The 15,823-nt window shown below is 40.1% G+C and overlaps 2 protein-coding genes across 2 annotated transcripts; one reads left to right on the top strand and one right to left on the bottom strand.

Annotated features, from left to right (window-relative positions):
* Positions 1-267: 267 nt before the first annotated feature.
* On the top strand, positions 268-7,942 carry ggt5a (gamma-glutamyltransferase 5a). Its single transcript, XM_044111735.1, has 11 exons — positions 268-609; positions 944-1,071; positions 1,166-1,252; positions 2,294-2,474; positions 2,552-2,712; positions 2,916-3,062; positions 3,852-3,982; positions 5,202-5,386; positions 5,501-5,629; positions 6,818-6,974; positions 7,061-7,942. The coding sequence occupies exons 1-11, from the start codon at positions 443-445 to the stop codon at positions 7,205-7,207; spliced, it is 1,620 nt and encodes a 539-aa protein (XP_043967670.1). The 5' UTR covers positions 268-442; the 3' UTR covers positions 7,208-7,942.
* A 4,376-nt stretch (positions 7,943-12,318) lies between these two features.
* Positions 12,319-14,283, bottom strand: LOC122828302. The gene is made up of 2 exons (XM_044111736.1): positions 13,785-14,283; positions 12,319-13,400 (listed from the first exon to the last, which is right to left on the bottom strand). Exons 1-2 carry the CDS (start codon positions 14,182-14,184, stop codon positions 12,409-12,411), a joined length of 1,392 nt encoding a protein of 463 aa, XP_043967671.1. The 5' UTR covers positions 14,185-14,283; the 3' UTR covers positions 12,319-12,408.
* Between the last annotated feature and the right edge of the window lie 1,540 nt (positions 14,284-15,823).

Raw genomic sequence — 15,823 nt, forward strand, 5'->3', positions numbered from 1 at the left:
TTTTTCAAACAAACACCAACTACTGGCAAGATTTAGTTTTGTTTGTTAACGATTTCCACTCACTACACTGATTAGAAGACAGTAATAAATAGTCAAATGTATACACATGTTTCTTCTTTTTTCAAATCGGTAGTGTTTTTTTTTTTTGTTATTGTTGTTCTTTTAAACGGATTTTTGCCTCCGGTTACATTTCCGCATATTTGCACCTAACAAAACTATAACCACAGATGAGAAACCTTAAGGAGGCGGAAACACATTGGCATGGATCCCCTGGGCTGTTACGATAACCTTCTCTTTTTCTGCAGCGTTTCCTTGTGCTGCGCACGGGAGGTGGAGAGGGGCCCCGCGGGGCCCGCCTCCTCTGGTCCGACCAGGTGCGCAGCCCTTCACTCCCGCAGATCGCTCGATTCATCAGCCTGGTGCACACCGAGAGCAGCGAGGCATGGCGAGATCCAAGGCCAGGGTGTACACTTGTTGCTTGCTGCTTGTTATTATGATGATCGCCATCATTGTGATCATAACTGTCACTACGAGACGCACGTGCGCGGACGACACTTTCTCGAAAGCTGCCGTAGCTGCAGACACGAGGAAATGCTCAGAGATTGGAAGGTGAGTGATGATGAACACTTTCCTCTTCATTAGTCATTGGAAAACTTTACATATCTGCTTTACTCATCACCTCCTTCCCGGAAACAGCTGTCACGAATGACATCCTTGTGTTTATCCTTGCAGGTTATTTGAGCTCTGCTCCACCTAGAAGCGCATTTGTGGTGTGTAAAAGTTTAAAACTCAGTCAGAATCGGAACAAACGTGTTTGAGAAGACTATTTTGTCGCGTGCAGTTAATTTACGATGGCGCTTGGCTCGGCTCGGCTCGGCATACACCTACGCATGTGGAAAATAACATTTGGCACGCAGCAGTAACACCGGGCTGACTTTTCTAGGGAGATGCTTCAACAAGGCGGCTCGGCGGTAGATGGCGCCATCGCCGCGCTTCTGTGCACGGGCATCATGAACCCGCAGAGCGCGGGGATCGGAGGGGGGTCCATTTTCACAGTCATGGACAGATCTGGTGAGGAAATGTCTACATGTAGCCAAACGCGTGCAGCACCGGTGTTGTTGATGTAACAACAATGAGCGATGATTCCGTGAATATCCTGTTAAAGGTCAAGTGAAGATCATCAACTCCAGGGAGACTGCGCCCTCACAGGTGGACCCTGATCTGCTGAAGTCCTGCCCATTAAACCTGGCAGGTAGGTAGACAAACTGCTGAATGTGCTTCCTTATCTGCAGAGGGCATATTTCTTGTTTTTTGTTTTTTTCCCCACTCTGTGTTATCAGCTCTCTTACAGGCCTCGGTGATCTTGAGGAATTCGCTGTGATTTGAAAATATTTGCACAAAGGGAAAGCTTATTTTTTATATTATTATTTTTTTTGTTCTGGACCTGCAGTAATACTTCATGCTTGGTGACTTGAAAGAGACTGTTGCGTATTTCATTTGAATGTCATGTGACACATAAAGACCGAGTCGGTCTGTTAAAGTCATTATCACTTTTTTTCCAGAATCATCTTTTTTTCTTTTGTCTGTTATTGTGAGACAAAAACAGTTTGGCAGTTTTCAAAGGCAGCATGATAAATTACAATAATATCAAACACAACCAAAAAGTACATAAATACAAAAACACCTTATGAAAGTCACTGGAGATTTCAATTGTAAGTGGAGAGCAGAGCTTATTATTGGTCTTCTGCTGTGTTAAAACTGAAAGGTGTGACACATTTGCCATCAGAGATACACCGCCTGTCTCATTAGAATGGCCTATTCAAAGTCTAAATTGGATTTGGAATCTGCCGGGACTTGGGAAGTTGATGTTCGCAGATGCTCTCCGTGTAATTCAAGTGAGCTGGAGATATTTTGCAAAGAAGGAAGGGCAACAATATAAGTCTGTAGAAGGAGGGCTGGCTGTAAACTTTCAACATTAAACAGACGTATCATTTCAATGGTCTGTCACCAAACTTTTTCAGTAGCTTTCTCCAGGCACAGATACAAAAAACTTGTGTGTCAGTGGATGAAGGGGACCAAGAAAGCCAGAATGAGAGTTTTTGATTGAAAGGCAGAAGACGTCAATACTAGTAGCGTTTCAAAGCGCTATTTATGACTGACTCAACGTTAAATGCACAGCACAATTCAGAAAAAGAACCAAAGTAAAGTCTATATTTTCTGCTCTATGCCCAATAGCAGCTCAATGCAGAGAAGCAGACATATTCTAACTCTGTTCCTTCCTTCGTCTGTGCAGGAAGCAAATGGATTGGTGTGCCGGGGGAAATTCGAGGCTATGAATTGGCCCACAAATTTTATGGAAAACTGCCGTGGGCCACGCTCTTCCAGCCGACCATCAAGCTGGCCAGAGAGGGATTCCCTATTCCTCCGGTCCAAGGATTGTTCATCCCATTCATTAACAATTCGCTGACCCCAAGGTGTGTCTTAAGAGAGACACAGGTTGGCTCAGAAAAATGAGGGATACAGATTTAAGCATCTCTCTTCCTCTTCTCAGGAAACTATATTCAGATGAAACTGGAACCCTGCTGAAGACCGGAGACGTGATCAAGTTTGAGAAACTGGCCGACACTTTGGAGCTGATTGCAAACAAAGGAGCGGACGTCTTCTACACCGGAAGAGTAGCGAAGGATTTAGTCCGTGATGTGCAGCAGGAAGGTATCACCTTCAGAGTTTCACAGAGCTCTCTCTCTCTCTCTCTCTCTCTGTGACAGTGATCCAATTACAAACCAGTCTGATTAATGTAAGCGCCATGTTACTGGCTCAGACCACCACAGATCTGTTAAATATCAGGATTTATGTGAGCTGCTCAGCAAAAACTGTTTGTGTCACTTTTATTTTGTTTCATTGCTTTTGTCCAGGAGGAATCCTCACACTGGACGATTTGGCTTCATATAAGGCCACAGTGACCGATGCGTGGGTTGTCCCAGTGGGAGAGTACCAGATGTACATACCCCCACCCCCGTCAGGAGGACCGCTCCTCAGCCTCGTCCTCAACATCATGAAAGGTTCCTGCTGGATGCAGACGTCAGAGCTGCTGTTTCTTTTTACGTTCTACTCCCAAATTTGAAACGTGGAAAAAAAAAAGAAATCAGGGAATGTTACCTTTCAGGACATTTGTCCTTAATTCTTTGACCAATCTTTGAAAGCAATTGCATAGTGACAACTCAGCTTAAATGGACGTATCATGTAAACTTTATTGAGCTTTTCATCGTGCTATGATGTTATTTTCCCTCTTCAAAAATATACCTGGAGTGTGGCCTTGATTCACTAATGCATGTTTGAGAAATCCTTGAGTCTCCCGTGGCAACCATTGGAAAACATTTGGTAGGACCTAGCTCCGCCTTCGAGGTTCAGCTCCTCCTCAGAGCTGCAGTGTCGAAGCTTCCGCCTCAGAGCAGCCCGTCCTGCAACTCCCTCACTCAGCTCCTTCAGACTAGCCAGTAGCAATTAGCAAACACCTGGCAGAACTGCACATCTGCTGAGCTCATTATACAAGCTACTTCTCAGAGCAACACTGGAAACAAAAACAAAAAACCTTGTTGAGGGGTTAATAGAGGAGCCACGTCGCGGTGACTTCCTGATGGAGTTTCAGAAAGAACTGGAGTTTTTAAAGAGACAGTGACCCAATTTCGAGGCGATAAATCAGGACGTAAAGAAAAGTCATATTTCATATGCATAGCATTTTTATAACAACTGAAGGTAACATAGTTACTTAATTGTGCTATAAAATGGAAAACACATAATACTGTCCCTTTAAGATATATATCTAAATATACTATTGTCTTGGTTTGCAGAGTATCAGATGAGGTCGGCTCCTCTTTCTGTTGAGGAAAAGATTCGGTTTTATCACCGCTACGTTGAAGCTTTTAAATTTGCCAACGGACTAAAGAGGCACATTCAGGACCCACGCTTCAAATCAGAAAAAGTAAGTATCAAATTAAACATTCAATGTATGTGTTCATAGATTTACAAATAATTCTGGATGTTGGAGATTGTACCAAAAAATCAGCTGCTGATTGGAACCAGACGATTTTTTATTTTTATGTATTTATTTTTTTTTGCAATCCTGGCCCTGACCAGATGGTCAAAAATTTCTTAATCCAATTTTTTCCTCAACCAGTAAATGCATCATACAAGCAACACAATAAATTTAATAATGATTGCTTTTTGGTAACATGACTGCTTCAATAATTTGGTTGTAATATGGATAAGTGGATTGAAATCAGTTGTGTTTAACGCGAATTTTTCACATTCGCATTTGACAAATTTGATATGATGTGAATCTCAAATCAGCATTTTTCCTTTTCTTTCTTCCTATGCATTATCGTAATTAGTCGTCTTATTCCACCGTAGCTATTATGCGTGACCGTGTAGACAGAGTTAGTAACCCGCGGTTAACTTTCCTGTTTTGCAGCTAGCTTGTAAACACTTTTTTAATGTGAGGGAACCTTGTCAAACCTAATCTAAAGATGTTGAACCTGCATTGTAGGAGAGGGACATGGTGGGATGTCAGCAGTGCTTCAAGTGTTCATAGCCGATTACCTTTTAATGGAAGGAAAGCAAGAAGGACATTTCTGGAACCCCTGTACCGACAGGCTGAAGACGTTTGATGTAATATTATAGAAACCTGCCAAAAAATGTCTAATCAGTGCATCTCGGTTTCTAAGTAGAGCTTGGATATGGTTCAGTTCCTGAAAACACTGCAAAACAGAATCATAATCTTCCACACTTAATTTGACTGGCAAATTTAAATGACCTTTAGCCTGCTGAGGTGGAGTCAGTAGAGAGTTGGTCGGAGCAGTGTCACAATGTCACTCCTATGGAACGTCACTCCTGCTTTTCCTGGTATCAAACGTCATAATACAGATCCGGTTGCCCTCCATTTTGATTTGAGTAGGTGTATTTTTAAGTCGGGGTTAGTAATATTCTCTATACGTTTCACCTGGTTTATCAGTGAAAATTATCCTCCAAAAAAATCCCTTCACTCTTTACAAACGATAGATTTCAGATTGTTGGACTGCAAAGTTTTAAAGATTCAAAAAGCGAAAAAGTATCAAAAGCCAAATGAGTGAAAATAACCCAAATGCAATTTAAAAAAAATATATTATTTCATTTTTCTGTGTGTTCTCCTTTACTTTTCCCAGATGGCAAAGGAAATAATAGCAGAAAGTTTTGCCAAACACATAGGCACCCTGATCAGCAGCGACAGGACACACAATAACCCGTATTACAATCTCACCGCGTATCTGGACAGTCTGGGTACCACGCACGTGTCTGTTCTGGCCGAAGACGGGTCAGCCGTCGCCGTCACCAGCACCATCAACCACATGTCAGCACCCGATCGCTCCTGCTTTCTTTCCCTGTTTATTTTCATTCTGGAGTTGGAGTAACGAAACTGCGTGCTCTGTGGTCACGGCGTCTGACTTGTACATGTTCTTAACAGGTTTGGCTCCAAGGTCTACTCTCCCAGCACTGGAATATTCCTGAACAACGAGCTGTCGGACTTTTGTGGAAGGGTCGATAACATCTTTCCCGGTAATCAGATTAACCTGACTCTTTTTCATTGTTTACTGTAGTTGGTTGGGAACGATCCTCTGATATGCAGCAACTTGTTGCATAAAGTTTTTGTTCATTATGGTAGCGCTGCGAGTGGAGTGGCCTGAATTGTGAGAAAGATAGGTTATCCCCTCTTTTTTTAATCAACCTCATTCACTTCCACCAAGTAGTTTTGGTCCAGTTACCAGTGAAAATATCTTAGTGCACTTGAAATAAGACAAAATAACTTTTCAGCAAGATATAAGAGTTTGTTTTAAGTAAATAATTAATTAACATTGATGGAAAAAGTACAAGTTTCACTGGCAGATTATTTCACTTTTAACATGGGAAAAATGTCTTGTTATAAGATTAATAAGATACCAGTGGAACTTACACTTTTTCATCAGTATTAAGGAATTATTAACTAAAAACAAGCTCTTTTATTTATTTTTTTGTCTTATTTCAAGTGTTTGCACTGGCGACTAGACCAAAACTGCTTGATAAGACTTTGTGTTTTTGCAGTGCAGCTTCCACTCCTGTTATCTATTCATGTCTAATGGTTTGTTTGGTGTGCAGTTCACACGGTATTGATTTGCATGTAGCTGAATCAGATTACAGACTCATAAAGCTGCTGGCTCTTCTTTTCCTTCTGTTTGTTCCAAATTAAACATGAAAATTGACCCCAAAGCAAAAGAGCCAAAAATACTTTGACAGACAAAACCAGCCTGTTGGAAAACATTCCCAATGAATGGTTTATTCCTGCGGTTTTACAATTATCCCAACAAACCTACATGTGCTTTCAGAGAGCGTCAAAAATTCTGGCGAAAGGTGTTCACTCATTGTGGCTGAATATGAAAGCATCTTACACTTGTCTGTGGTTCATACATTAAGAAAATGTGAAAGCCATGCACGCTTCACTATTAGGTTCACATAAAATGCCAGTGAAGTTCATGGAAGTCTGAATATTCAAGGGGGAGGAATAATTGTAAGGCATGTATGTTTGCTACTTTTAATAGCTTAGTGTCTGAGTGTGGAAGAAGATAAATTTGCATAAATATTCCCCTTATTAATAATAAACCAGAATTCGATAAGCGATACTGAACACTAGATGAGACTCACCAAAATTAGCTCCACATCGTTCTCTCTCTGACTCTCTTTTATTCACTGGCGCTCCATTGAAAGAGTTTCCAATCATTTCCAATCATTCCTCTTGTTCTCCTGACAGTGATCAGTCTGAACGGCAGTTGTCTGTTGTCATCTTTCTCTTTCAGGCTCTCATCCACCATCTTTGGTTTGGGAAGAGCCTTAAAGAGGCCATTGATACTCCGGTTGTGTATGTTGACTCTGAAAACAAAGTGAAGTTCGAACCCCAGTTTGACGAGGTGATTTCAGTGTTTGTGACAGTTTCAGCGTCAGAGAACGCGCTGCATCGCTCTGGCCTCATCCCATTTTCCTCCCTTCTCCTTAGGGTGTTATCAAGGCTCTCAGGGCGATGGGGCACAAAAACGAAACGGCAAGAAAATTCTACAATGTGGTTAATGCTGTGGAGAAAAAGGACGGCTGCATATGTGCCGTGTCTGACGACAGGAAACTTGGAAAAGCAGCTGGTTATTGAGAAAACCAGTCAGTAACGCTGGTAACGGAGGATGTCCTGAAAATGAGCGAGATCTTCCTGCAGCAGAAGCTGTCTGTTGTACTTGAACATCACTGAATCAGAAGCGGAGAAACGGGTTTAATTTGCAGAGCCTCTGCACAAACATGCCTTCCCGACTGACTGTATACCATGTCGTTACAAGAGGGGGAAAAAAGAGACTTTTCTTTTGGCACTGCAAGTTTGTACATGTTTTTCTAAGTGCAAGTCTGGAATGTTTTCTTTTCCCTTTATTGAAACTCATGAATGAAAACTGTAACTATAAGGATCTTACACACTGTCACTGTACTTTTGGGTTTGTGCTTGGGATGTAAACATCCAAGTTAACAGGATTGTTTACTTATCCAAGTAAAGATTTGATTACATTTCCCTGGAGGACCACTGACTGCCATTGCTCGATGTTGACATATTGCTCTTCTTCAAGTGCCTGAAAACGTCTCACTTCTGTTTATAGCTCTACGGAAAAAGTCACAGTGACAATGACCGCTGGCCACACAACCCAGGTGACATTTGTAGAATGACAGAAACACATGTTTAGCAGATACCAAAGATGTAATTTTAAAAACAGTTTTGTATACACATGCTTTGATAAACACTGGATTTTCAGAGCAATAACTGTCCGAATGTATTTATAGTTGATCAGCAGGTCTCTGCGTAAATCCTAAAATTTGACGTGCAAAATAAAAATCTAAAAATCTGTGCATGTATAAATGTAATCAGCATAAATTTGCATATTGGGATTATGCCAGATTTCACTTTTCCGTTGTTCCCTCTGGCAAGTTCAAGATGAGCTCAGATTGAGTTCATGCCATGTTGAACTTTGATAGCAGGCAACATTGTAACTCATAACATAAAGGAAGAGACCGATCTCTAAGTTAATGTGATCTGTTTTTACAGATCTACTCGTGTACAGTGTCGTCACTCATAGGGTGAAATATTCCTGTAATTTTTGATGATTATGACTTACAGGTGATGAAAACAGAATAAAATTACAATGCTGTGGAAAAGGTAAATAGAAACTCGTAGTGTCGCAGCCTAATCAGCTATTTAAGATGAGTTCAATGTCAGTCGGGCTTTCCTGTTGTGCTGCTTAATGTGTTTCAGGTCCATTCCAGACTGCAGCTGGATAAGACTTACGTCTGATATGGCTCAGTTTGAGGCACCGTGGCGAATCTATGGAGGGTTAGAGGTGACACAATGAAATCAATAAATATGCCATGAAAAATGTTTAAATTAAATCTTTCATTAATTAATTAAATGTATTATAAAATTATTAATATATCATTAAGTTATTCAAATAATCAATATATTAAATGTTTCATTAAATTAATAAATATGCAATTAAATGTCTCTTGAAGTAAATAAATATATTTTTTTAGATAATGAATTAAAATAATAAAATGTCCCTTTAATGAAAACTTTTAATAACATTTAATTATTTCACTGTTTATTTATTTCATGGCTCGTGAGTACAGTTGCCATGAAATAATTCAAACTGTCAAATTAAGTAAAATAATTAGATTTAGATATAGTTTTTAAGTAAAAATTTTCTTTAAAAGGACATTTTATTATGAAATCCATTGTTTTAAGAGGTAGATTTTATTTAGACACATCTTTGATTATTTAATTGCATATTTTATAATTTTATGGTATATTTAATTATTAATTTAATTTAATAACGTTAATAATTTTATGACACACTTAATTAGTTAGTGGGAGATTTAAATGCCTGTTTATTGATTTCATTGTGTCACCTCTAACCCTCCATAGAACCGGTGTGAATTTTCCAGAGAAATGCTGCAACGAGGCGGCCCGGCGGTAGATGGCGCCACTGCTGCGCTTCTGTGCCCGTTCATCATGTTGGGAGGGGTTCACTTCCCTGCTACCTACTTGTCTTCATCGTGGCGGTGGTGTGAGTGGACCTGCCAGAATAGTGAGGAAGACTCATGTAAACCTTTTTTAATTGGATAGATTTTTCCCTCCTTGTTTAATCAGACTGTAGCCTCATCCATTTCCTGTCTTTGGGATGGTTTCGACACGGCTTGCCCTTCTATTATCTACTCCTGTTTAATGGTTTGTTAAAAGTTTGGTATTAATTTGCCGTGTAGCTGACAGGTTTTCAGGGTCAGATTGCTGCTGGCTGAGTTTTTGCTTCTAACTAAACATTAAATCGGAACCAATTAAAGAACCAAAATAGTTTGCTTTTTTTTTTTTTCTGCAAATCACAAATATTTGTATTTATTTATGTGGTTTTAAACTAATAGCCACAAACCTACATGTGATTTCAGAACAGTTATGCTCAAGTGAATCTAAGTGTTTGTGACCTGAAATTGAACAAAAGTGAATGTATCAGATCTTACATATGTGATTATCTTTGAATAGTAATTTTTGTAGGATGGATTATATTGAAATATCGATTATTTTTGACAACCCTAAACGTGAGGATCTGCTGAAGATCCCAATGAACTGGTTAAACTGGTTTCAGGTATGGCTGCTGCATATCAAACACACATGAAACTGTTCGCCACGTCTTGGTTTCCCTGCTCTATACAGACCATCTTGTGCTGTTGTGGATTTCGGTGTGATCCTGTAAACGCTGAAATGTGGGTGCAGCTTTTGAAACCACCACATTAAAACCTGCAGCAACGTCTGACAACTTAGAGTCTGAAAGTATTGCTTTTGTTTTTTTTCTATCAAACATGCACGGTTGAATATGGAGAGAAAGAATATTCATTAAAAAAATGTTACACAGACTTCAAGAAGTAGCACTGATGAGGTCAAAGGTTGCAGTTGGAGCTGTCCGCTATAGTCCATGTCTCTTGAAGGTGATCCACTCAGCAGGGCTAAATACATTCGTTTCAGGTCTTTATGAATAAAAATGGTGGCGCCACCACTGGCGAATTGTTATATTTTGTATATTTATCTGGAACACCAGATCATTAGAGGTGGAAGGGCGAGCATCGCAAAGATTAGATCTGGTCCTGTGACTGAGATCTGAGGTTTCTCCTTCTTCACGATGCGTTTTATTTAACGTATACACCAGAGCAACTTATTTCCATATTCTAGTTACGGCTTCTTTGTTTGCTCGCTGACACTGAATCCTAATGACATACGAAAATGTTTGTGGCGCTTGGTTTTCATATATATATTTATATATATATATATAAAATAAAACATTCTTCCTAAAATCTGGTTAGTGTTTCTTTCCCTTATCACAATCAATCAAAGCTGTAATTCATACTAATTAAACATCCACTTGTTTTCAAGAACGTCTGTGTTAAACTGAAGCGTTGATTGGTTGATTTTGATGATGGCAGTTACTAATACCGACTCCTAATGGGAAACACGGGTTCTGTAGTCATTTTTCAAAAAGTGGCATGAATTTGATAAAACGTCCTGAGCGTCACAAAATTAAAAAAATAAATAAATAAAGTTACTGTGTTTGTTTAAGGAGTATTGCATCAGGTCATCCTTCACAATATTTAGCTCTGAATTTAATGTTAATTTCTCAGAATATGCTATGAACAGATTAACAAAACAACATTTACGTTTTTGTGCATTCATGTCTCATTTCTTGTACTTTTGCCGACTCGGGCACTTCAACGCCTAACTTGATGTGTTCTTTACTAGTGGTGGACTTTTCCTCTTCCTCTCCAGCCTCTGATTCAGCCTCGCCATGGTCATCCACCACGACCTCGTCACTTTCAGGAGGCTGTACATCATGTGTGCCAAACTGGGTTGATAGTTTCAAAATACAATGACAGATGCTGGCTACTAAGGCGGTAGAGCCGAACTTTGAAAAACCGAAAAGGCAAACTGTACCGCAGCGATGAAAAATGGTTAGATATTAATGATTAGAACCAACAGACTGACTTGGAAAGAAAGTGTTCAGACAGCTGGGAAAAACCTCGTATTTACCATTCTGAGACATAATAAAGCTGACAGCTTGCAAGCAGAAGATATAAAGAAGAAATTTAATGAGATTTAGTATGAACAGGGGTGTGCAGAAGAAGTGGTTGATTGGTTCAGTTTACACACATCTAGACAAAGGTGCAAGCATCCAGAAACTATGCCAGGAATTACCCTGTTTGTTCCAGGAAGGCATTAGTGCGCACATTCTCCAAATGACTGGTGTGAATTTGAAGGAGAAATTCATTAGCAGCGTGCAAATGGTTGTTAAACTCAAAAAGTGGTGTGCAAAAACACCCACAAGTCCTAAATGGTCAGATGAATTCACTAAGATGTTTTGTTTGCTCTTTTTCAGGAGATTTAACACAACATCCATTCCAGACGACAAGCCATCCAGAGGAAGTTAAGGTGGAGAATGTGCCACCACACATCCTGTATTATTGTTTACGGAAAGTAAACAGAACGAAACCCTTTCGCTTTTCTTTTTCTTCTGTTCTCATCTTTAGTTTTATATAATGTTGCTTCCTACACTGATAATTTGACTGCGTTTAATGCCTATATGCACCAAATCAAACAAAAGCCACAATCAAACTGAGACTTCACATCTGAGTTAAACCAGAAAATATATTTGAAGCATTCCTCTCTCTCTTGAGCTTTGACTTCAACTTTCCTGTTCTGCAGTTTATCAGTGCAGGGAGTGGAGCGAGGCCCGCCTCCTCTGGTCCAACCAGGTGTGCAGTCTTTCACCTTGATCACTTTTCTCTTCACAGTGAGAGACATGACAAATCCCAATGTGAAGATGTACAGTTTTTGCACGCTGCCGGTGCAAATAGTTGTTACTCATGAAACATTTACAGATGTGCAAATTTCTTTAAAAGGCAGTTGCATAATTTATGAAAATTTGCTTTCTTAACCTCAGTTTTCTTGTAACCCGTGTTTTAAAATTGCTTCTTCTTAAGGTTTTTTTTTAAGTATTTGCAACTATAGTTGTTTAGATTTGATATATATTAATTTGCAGCATGATTTAAATCAGTGTACAGTTATAAGACATGAAATAGCTGAGGGTTTTTTTGTTTTTATTAGATATTGTAAATTGTACTTGATTTGTTTTCTTTGCAATTCAACTTAAACAAGAAAATACATAAAGAATAGCACAGGATGCTGCTCAGGTGTGTTTTAATTGAATTTTGTTTTTAAGTGTAGATGTTTAAACAACTTCTTACATAGCACTACAGCAATTATCATACAGAAATAATTCAGTCTGCAACACAAAATGGGCCTTGATAATTTGCCAAAACACAACAGTTGTGCCAGATTTGATTGACAGTTCCGATTAAAGCGAGAGGCAGCGGAGAATCCCAGATGTGGAAGCACTTGACTCTGGTGATTGCTCGCTCTACAACGATCTGCAGTAGAGCAATGGTCTGGGTCTCCTCTGTCTTGCTGAACTGGCCAGGATGCCTAAATGGTGGAATGGTGAGTTTGGCTCCAACTTTATAAAGGAGGTCTTGAATGAGGAAGCCTTTATCTGCCATGACTTCATCTCCCGGCTCAAGCAGAGGAAGGATTCCACTGACCTTCGTTATTTCTTTCTCTGAGATGCAGCCTGCGTACAACGCTGAAATAAAAGTCACCAACCCACAGGGAACAACTCCGATCAGCCCTTTCAGAGTGGTGTGGTTCTTGTAGGCAGAGAATGTTTCAGACTGTAAGGCGAGGGATGACGGCATCTCCAGAGCAACTTCTGTGCAGTCCAAGATGACACGGACATTTGGAGAGAACTTCAGAAGTCTCTGAGGCATACTGGCTTTTACCTTCTCACGACTAATCCACAGGTTGATGGAAGAGAACACAATGAAGAGGTAGTTGGCCCAAGTGATGGTCACTCGGTTGACAGTAGCTATGCTGACCTGAAACATGTCAGCAATGAGCTGCTCCTTCATGCCCACTGCTACCCTGAATGAGTACATCAGGAACTCATCAATCAGAGGCATGCAGCGGGCAGGGCTGGCTTCAGCACATGCTTCCTCTCCAAGCTTCTGTGCTCTGGTCCAGTACACAAGGAGTGATGCAGAGGGTTCAATGGACTCCCAGAAGATCCGGAACACACGCTCGGATGGAAATTTGGTGTAGTATTGGATCTGGTCATCAGAGGTACAGTAGCGGCTAAAGAGTGTGGCAGACACGTTCACTTTTTGAAGTCTGGCCTCCAACTCCTTGATATAATCCAGAGCTTCATCAAGTGCACCTATAAAACCACAAAATAAAATAGCATAACATACAGTGAGCAAGAAGTTTTAATTATATAGATGTAACATTACTTCTGTGAAGATCAATACATGTTGTGAGTCGGAGCATGTATGTATGTATATACATAATCTCTCCACAAAATTGTGATACATAACGACCACAAAATACATGGAAATTTGGTGTAGAATCGGATCTGGTCATCAGAGGCACAGTAGCGGCTAAAAACTGTGCCGCTACCTTTTAGCCGAAATCATCTCATAAAAATGATTTCATTATTATGTGAACATAATAATAAACAAATTATTATAGTAATAGTTATATTTGACTGAAATTATCTTACATGGCAAATGTATACAATGTACTATCTTAAGTTGACGTTTACCTGGGGGTGGATGTGCCATATAATCATGGTCGGCAGTAGCATCATTAGCCAGGCTAGCTTTCTGAGAAAGCTGTTTCCTAGCCCTCTTGAAAGCAGACTCTCTCGTTGCTGGTGCAGTGAAGTTATTCCAGGCAAAAAGGGAAGGAACAGCTCTGCTTTTAAGGCGTCTGGTGGCGGATTTGCTGACAAAATCCTGCAGCGTGAAGTGGCGGCTACATACGAACGTGCTCCCTGACTTTATGCAAAAGTTGGGACCTTCATCTCTTCGGATCGCGTGGATCCACTGCCTCCGTTGTTTCGGGTCCGTTGGGAACGCATGATAGGACAGATATGGTTGTCTTTTTGCCCCACATGAACAACCAGGAACTGAACAAAAACAACTGCGCCGAATTTGAGCCATTTTCCAAGCCTTTAACGCTAACGCTGTAGCCACCGGAAGTCGTCGAACTCAACATCCGCTTCAAAACCCGGAAGCGTGAAAAAGGTCTATAGGAACCCCGCCCCCGAATCCCAACGAACTGACGCTGTTGTCGCGGTTGCTTGGAGACGGTTGCAGCCGCTGTGAGCTGCTATCAACCCGCGTCTTTTTAAAATGAAGCAAAACCTCTGGCAAAAATACAGACGGTAGTGGAAAGACGCACATTCCAGACTAAACAATTACAGTGAAGTTTAATAGGAGCATTAAAAAAAAATGTGTCGGCGATATTCAGTGGCTCACAGTGAGTTTGATATCAGACAGAATGGATCAGGAGAGGAACCGCAGACCCGTCAGAACCTAAAGAACCAGACATCATTCTCTTTATCCCTCAATCATTTCCTGAAACCGAAAAGTAATATAAATGGCAATTTAAATAAACAAATCATACAAATAGATTAATCCATCCATCCATCCATCCATCCATCCATCCATTTTCTATACACCCTTTGTCCCTAATAGGGTCGGGAGGGTTGCTGGTTCCTATCCCCAGCTACGTTCCGGGCGAGAGTCTGTCGCAGACAAATAGATTAATAGGAAATAAATAAATATTGTGAAGAGAAACTTTTTATTTTTTTCAACATTAAAAACGTTTGTTAGGATTGTGTAGGGAAAGCGTTGATATATTTTATAAATACAGTGTTTTGTGGTCAATATTATTTCACCATTTTGTTAATGTGGGTTGCCAGTTTGGATCAGGCTTCCTATCAAGCTATAAGAATGATAGAAAACATGCTAACAAAATGCCTCAGACCTGCAGCTCACAGGTGGTTCTAGACACAGGCTAACAGAAGTGGCTCTTTGGCTCACTTATATATTAAATTATAAAATATTGCCCTGTTTTTTTGTTTCATTCTTTTTTAATTGCCCTGTAGGCAGCAATTTATTGACATATACAGTCCAGACCAAAAGTTTGGACACAACTATTGCTGTTCAAAATGTTTATCTCTGTGTTAGTAAAAGCAGGTATAGACAAACAATGGATGAATATTGGGGAAATTAGTCATTGATTGGTAAGGATGTAGCATGTAGTTAAGGAGAACATACACCACATCAACAATATATCCTCTCTTTAAAACAAGAAGCTTTAGCAATGAACTTCTGGAGAGTGATAAATTTTCTCAAAAATAAAGAGAATAATTAAGTTAACAATCTGGGAGCAAATACTTTGCTGGAATTGTGTTGTAAAATGGGTCTTCCTTCCTCTACATATTAGAAGCTGTTCATACAGTATGGTGTCTTTGACTAAACTCTGAATTTGTAATTCTGGACATCCAGCGGTGGAGACGTTTCCTCAGTGAATCTGTGAAGCTCTTTCTGTGTCAGCTTAAAGGTCTCCAGCTCTGCTTCAACAGAGGAAATTGATATTTCACCGGTAAAACAGAAATAAACCAATCCTGCAGAGTTTGAAAGGTCAAATAACACAAACCTGGTGATTTCTTGGGGCGGGCTGTGTTGCCTTGTCACACGATATTTGGACCTCAGGAGGGGTTGTGACAGTCACACGGTGCCCTGACCTTATAGGAGCCACCTGTTGCAAATGTCACATTACCATGTCTGGCAG

This window comes from Gambusia affinis, linkage group LG03 (genome assembly GCF_019740435.1).
Source record: "Gambusia affinis linkage group LG03, SWU_Gaff_1.0, whole genome shotgun sequence".
Classification (NCBI taxonomy): Eukaryota; Metazoa; Chordata; class Actinopteri; order Cyprinodontiformes; family Poeciliidae; genus Gambusia; species Gambusia affinis.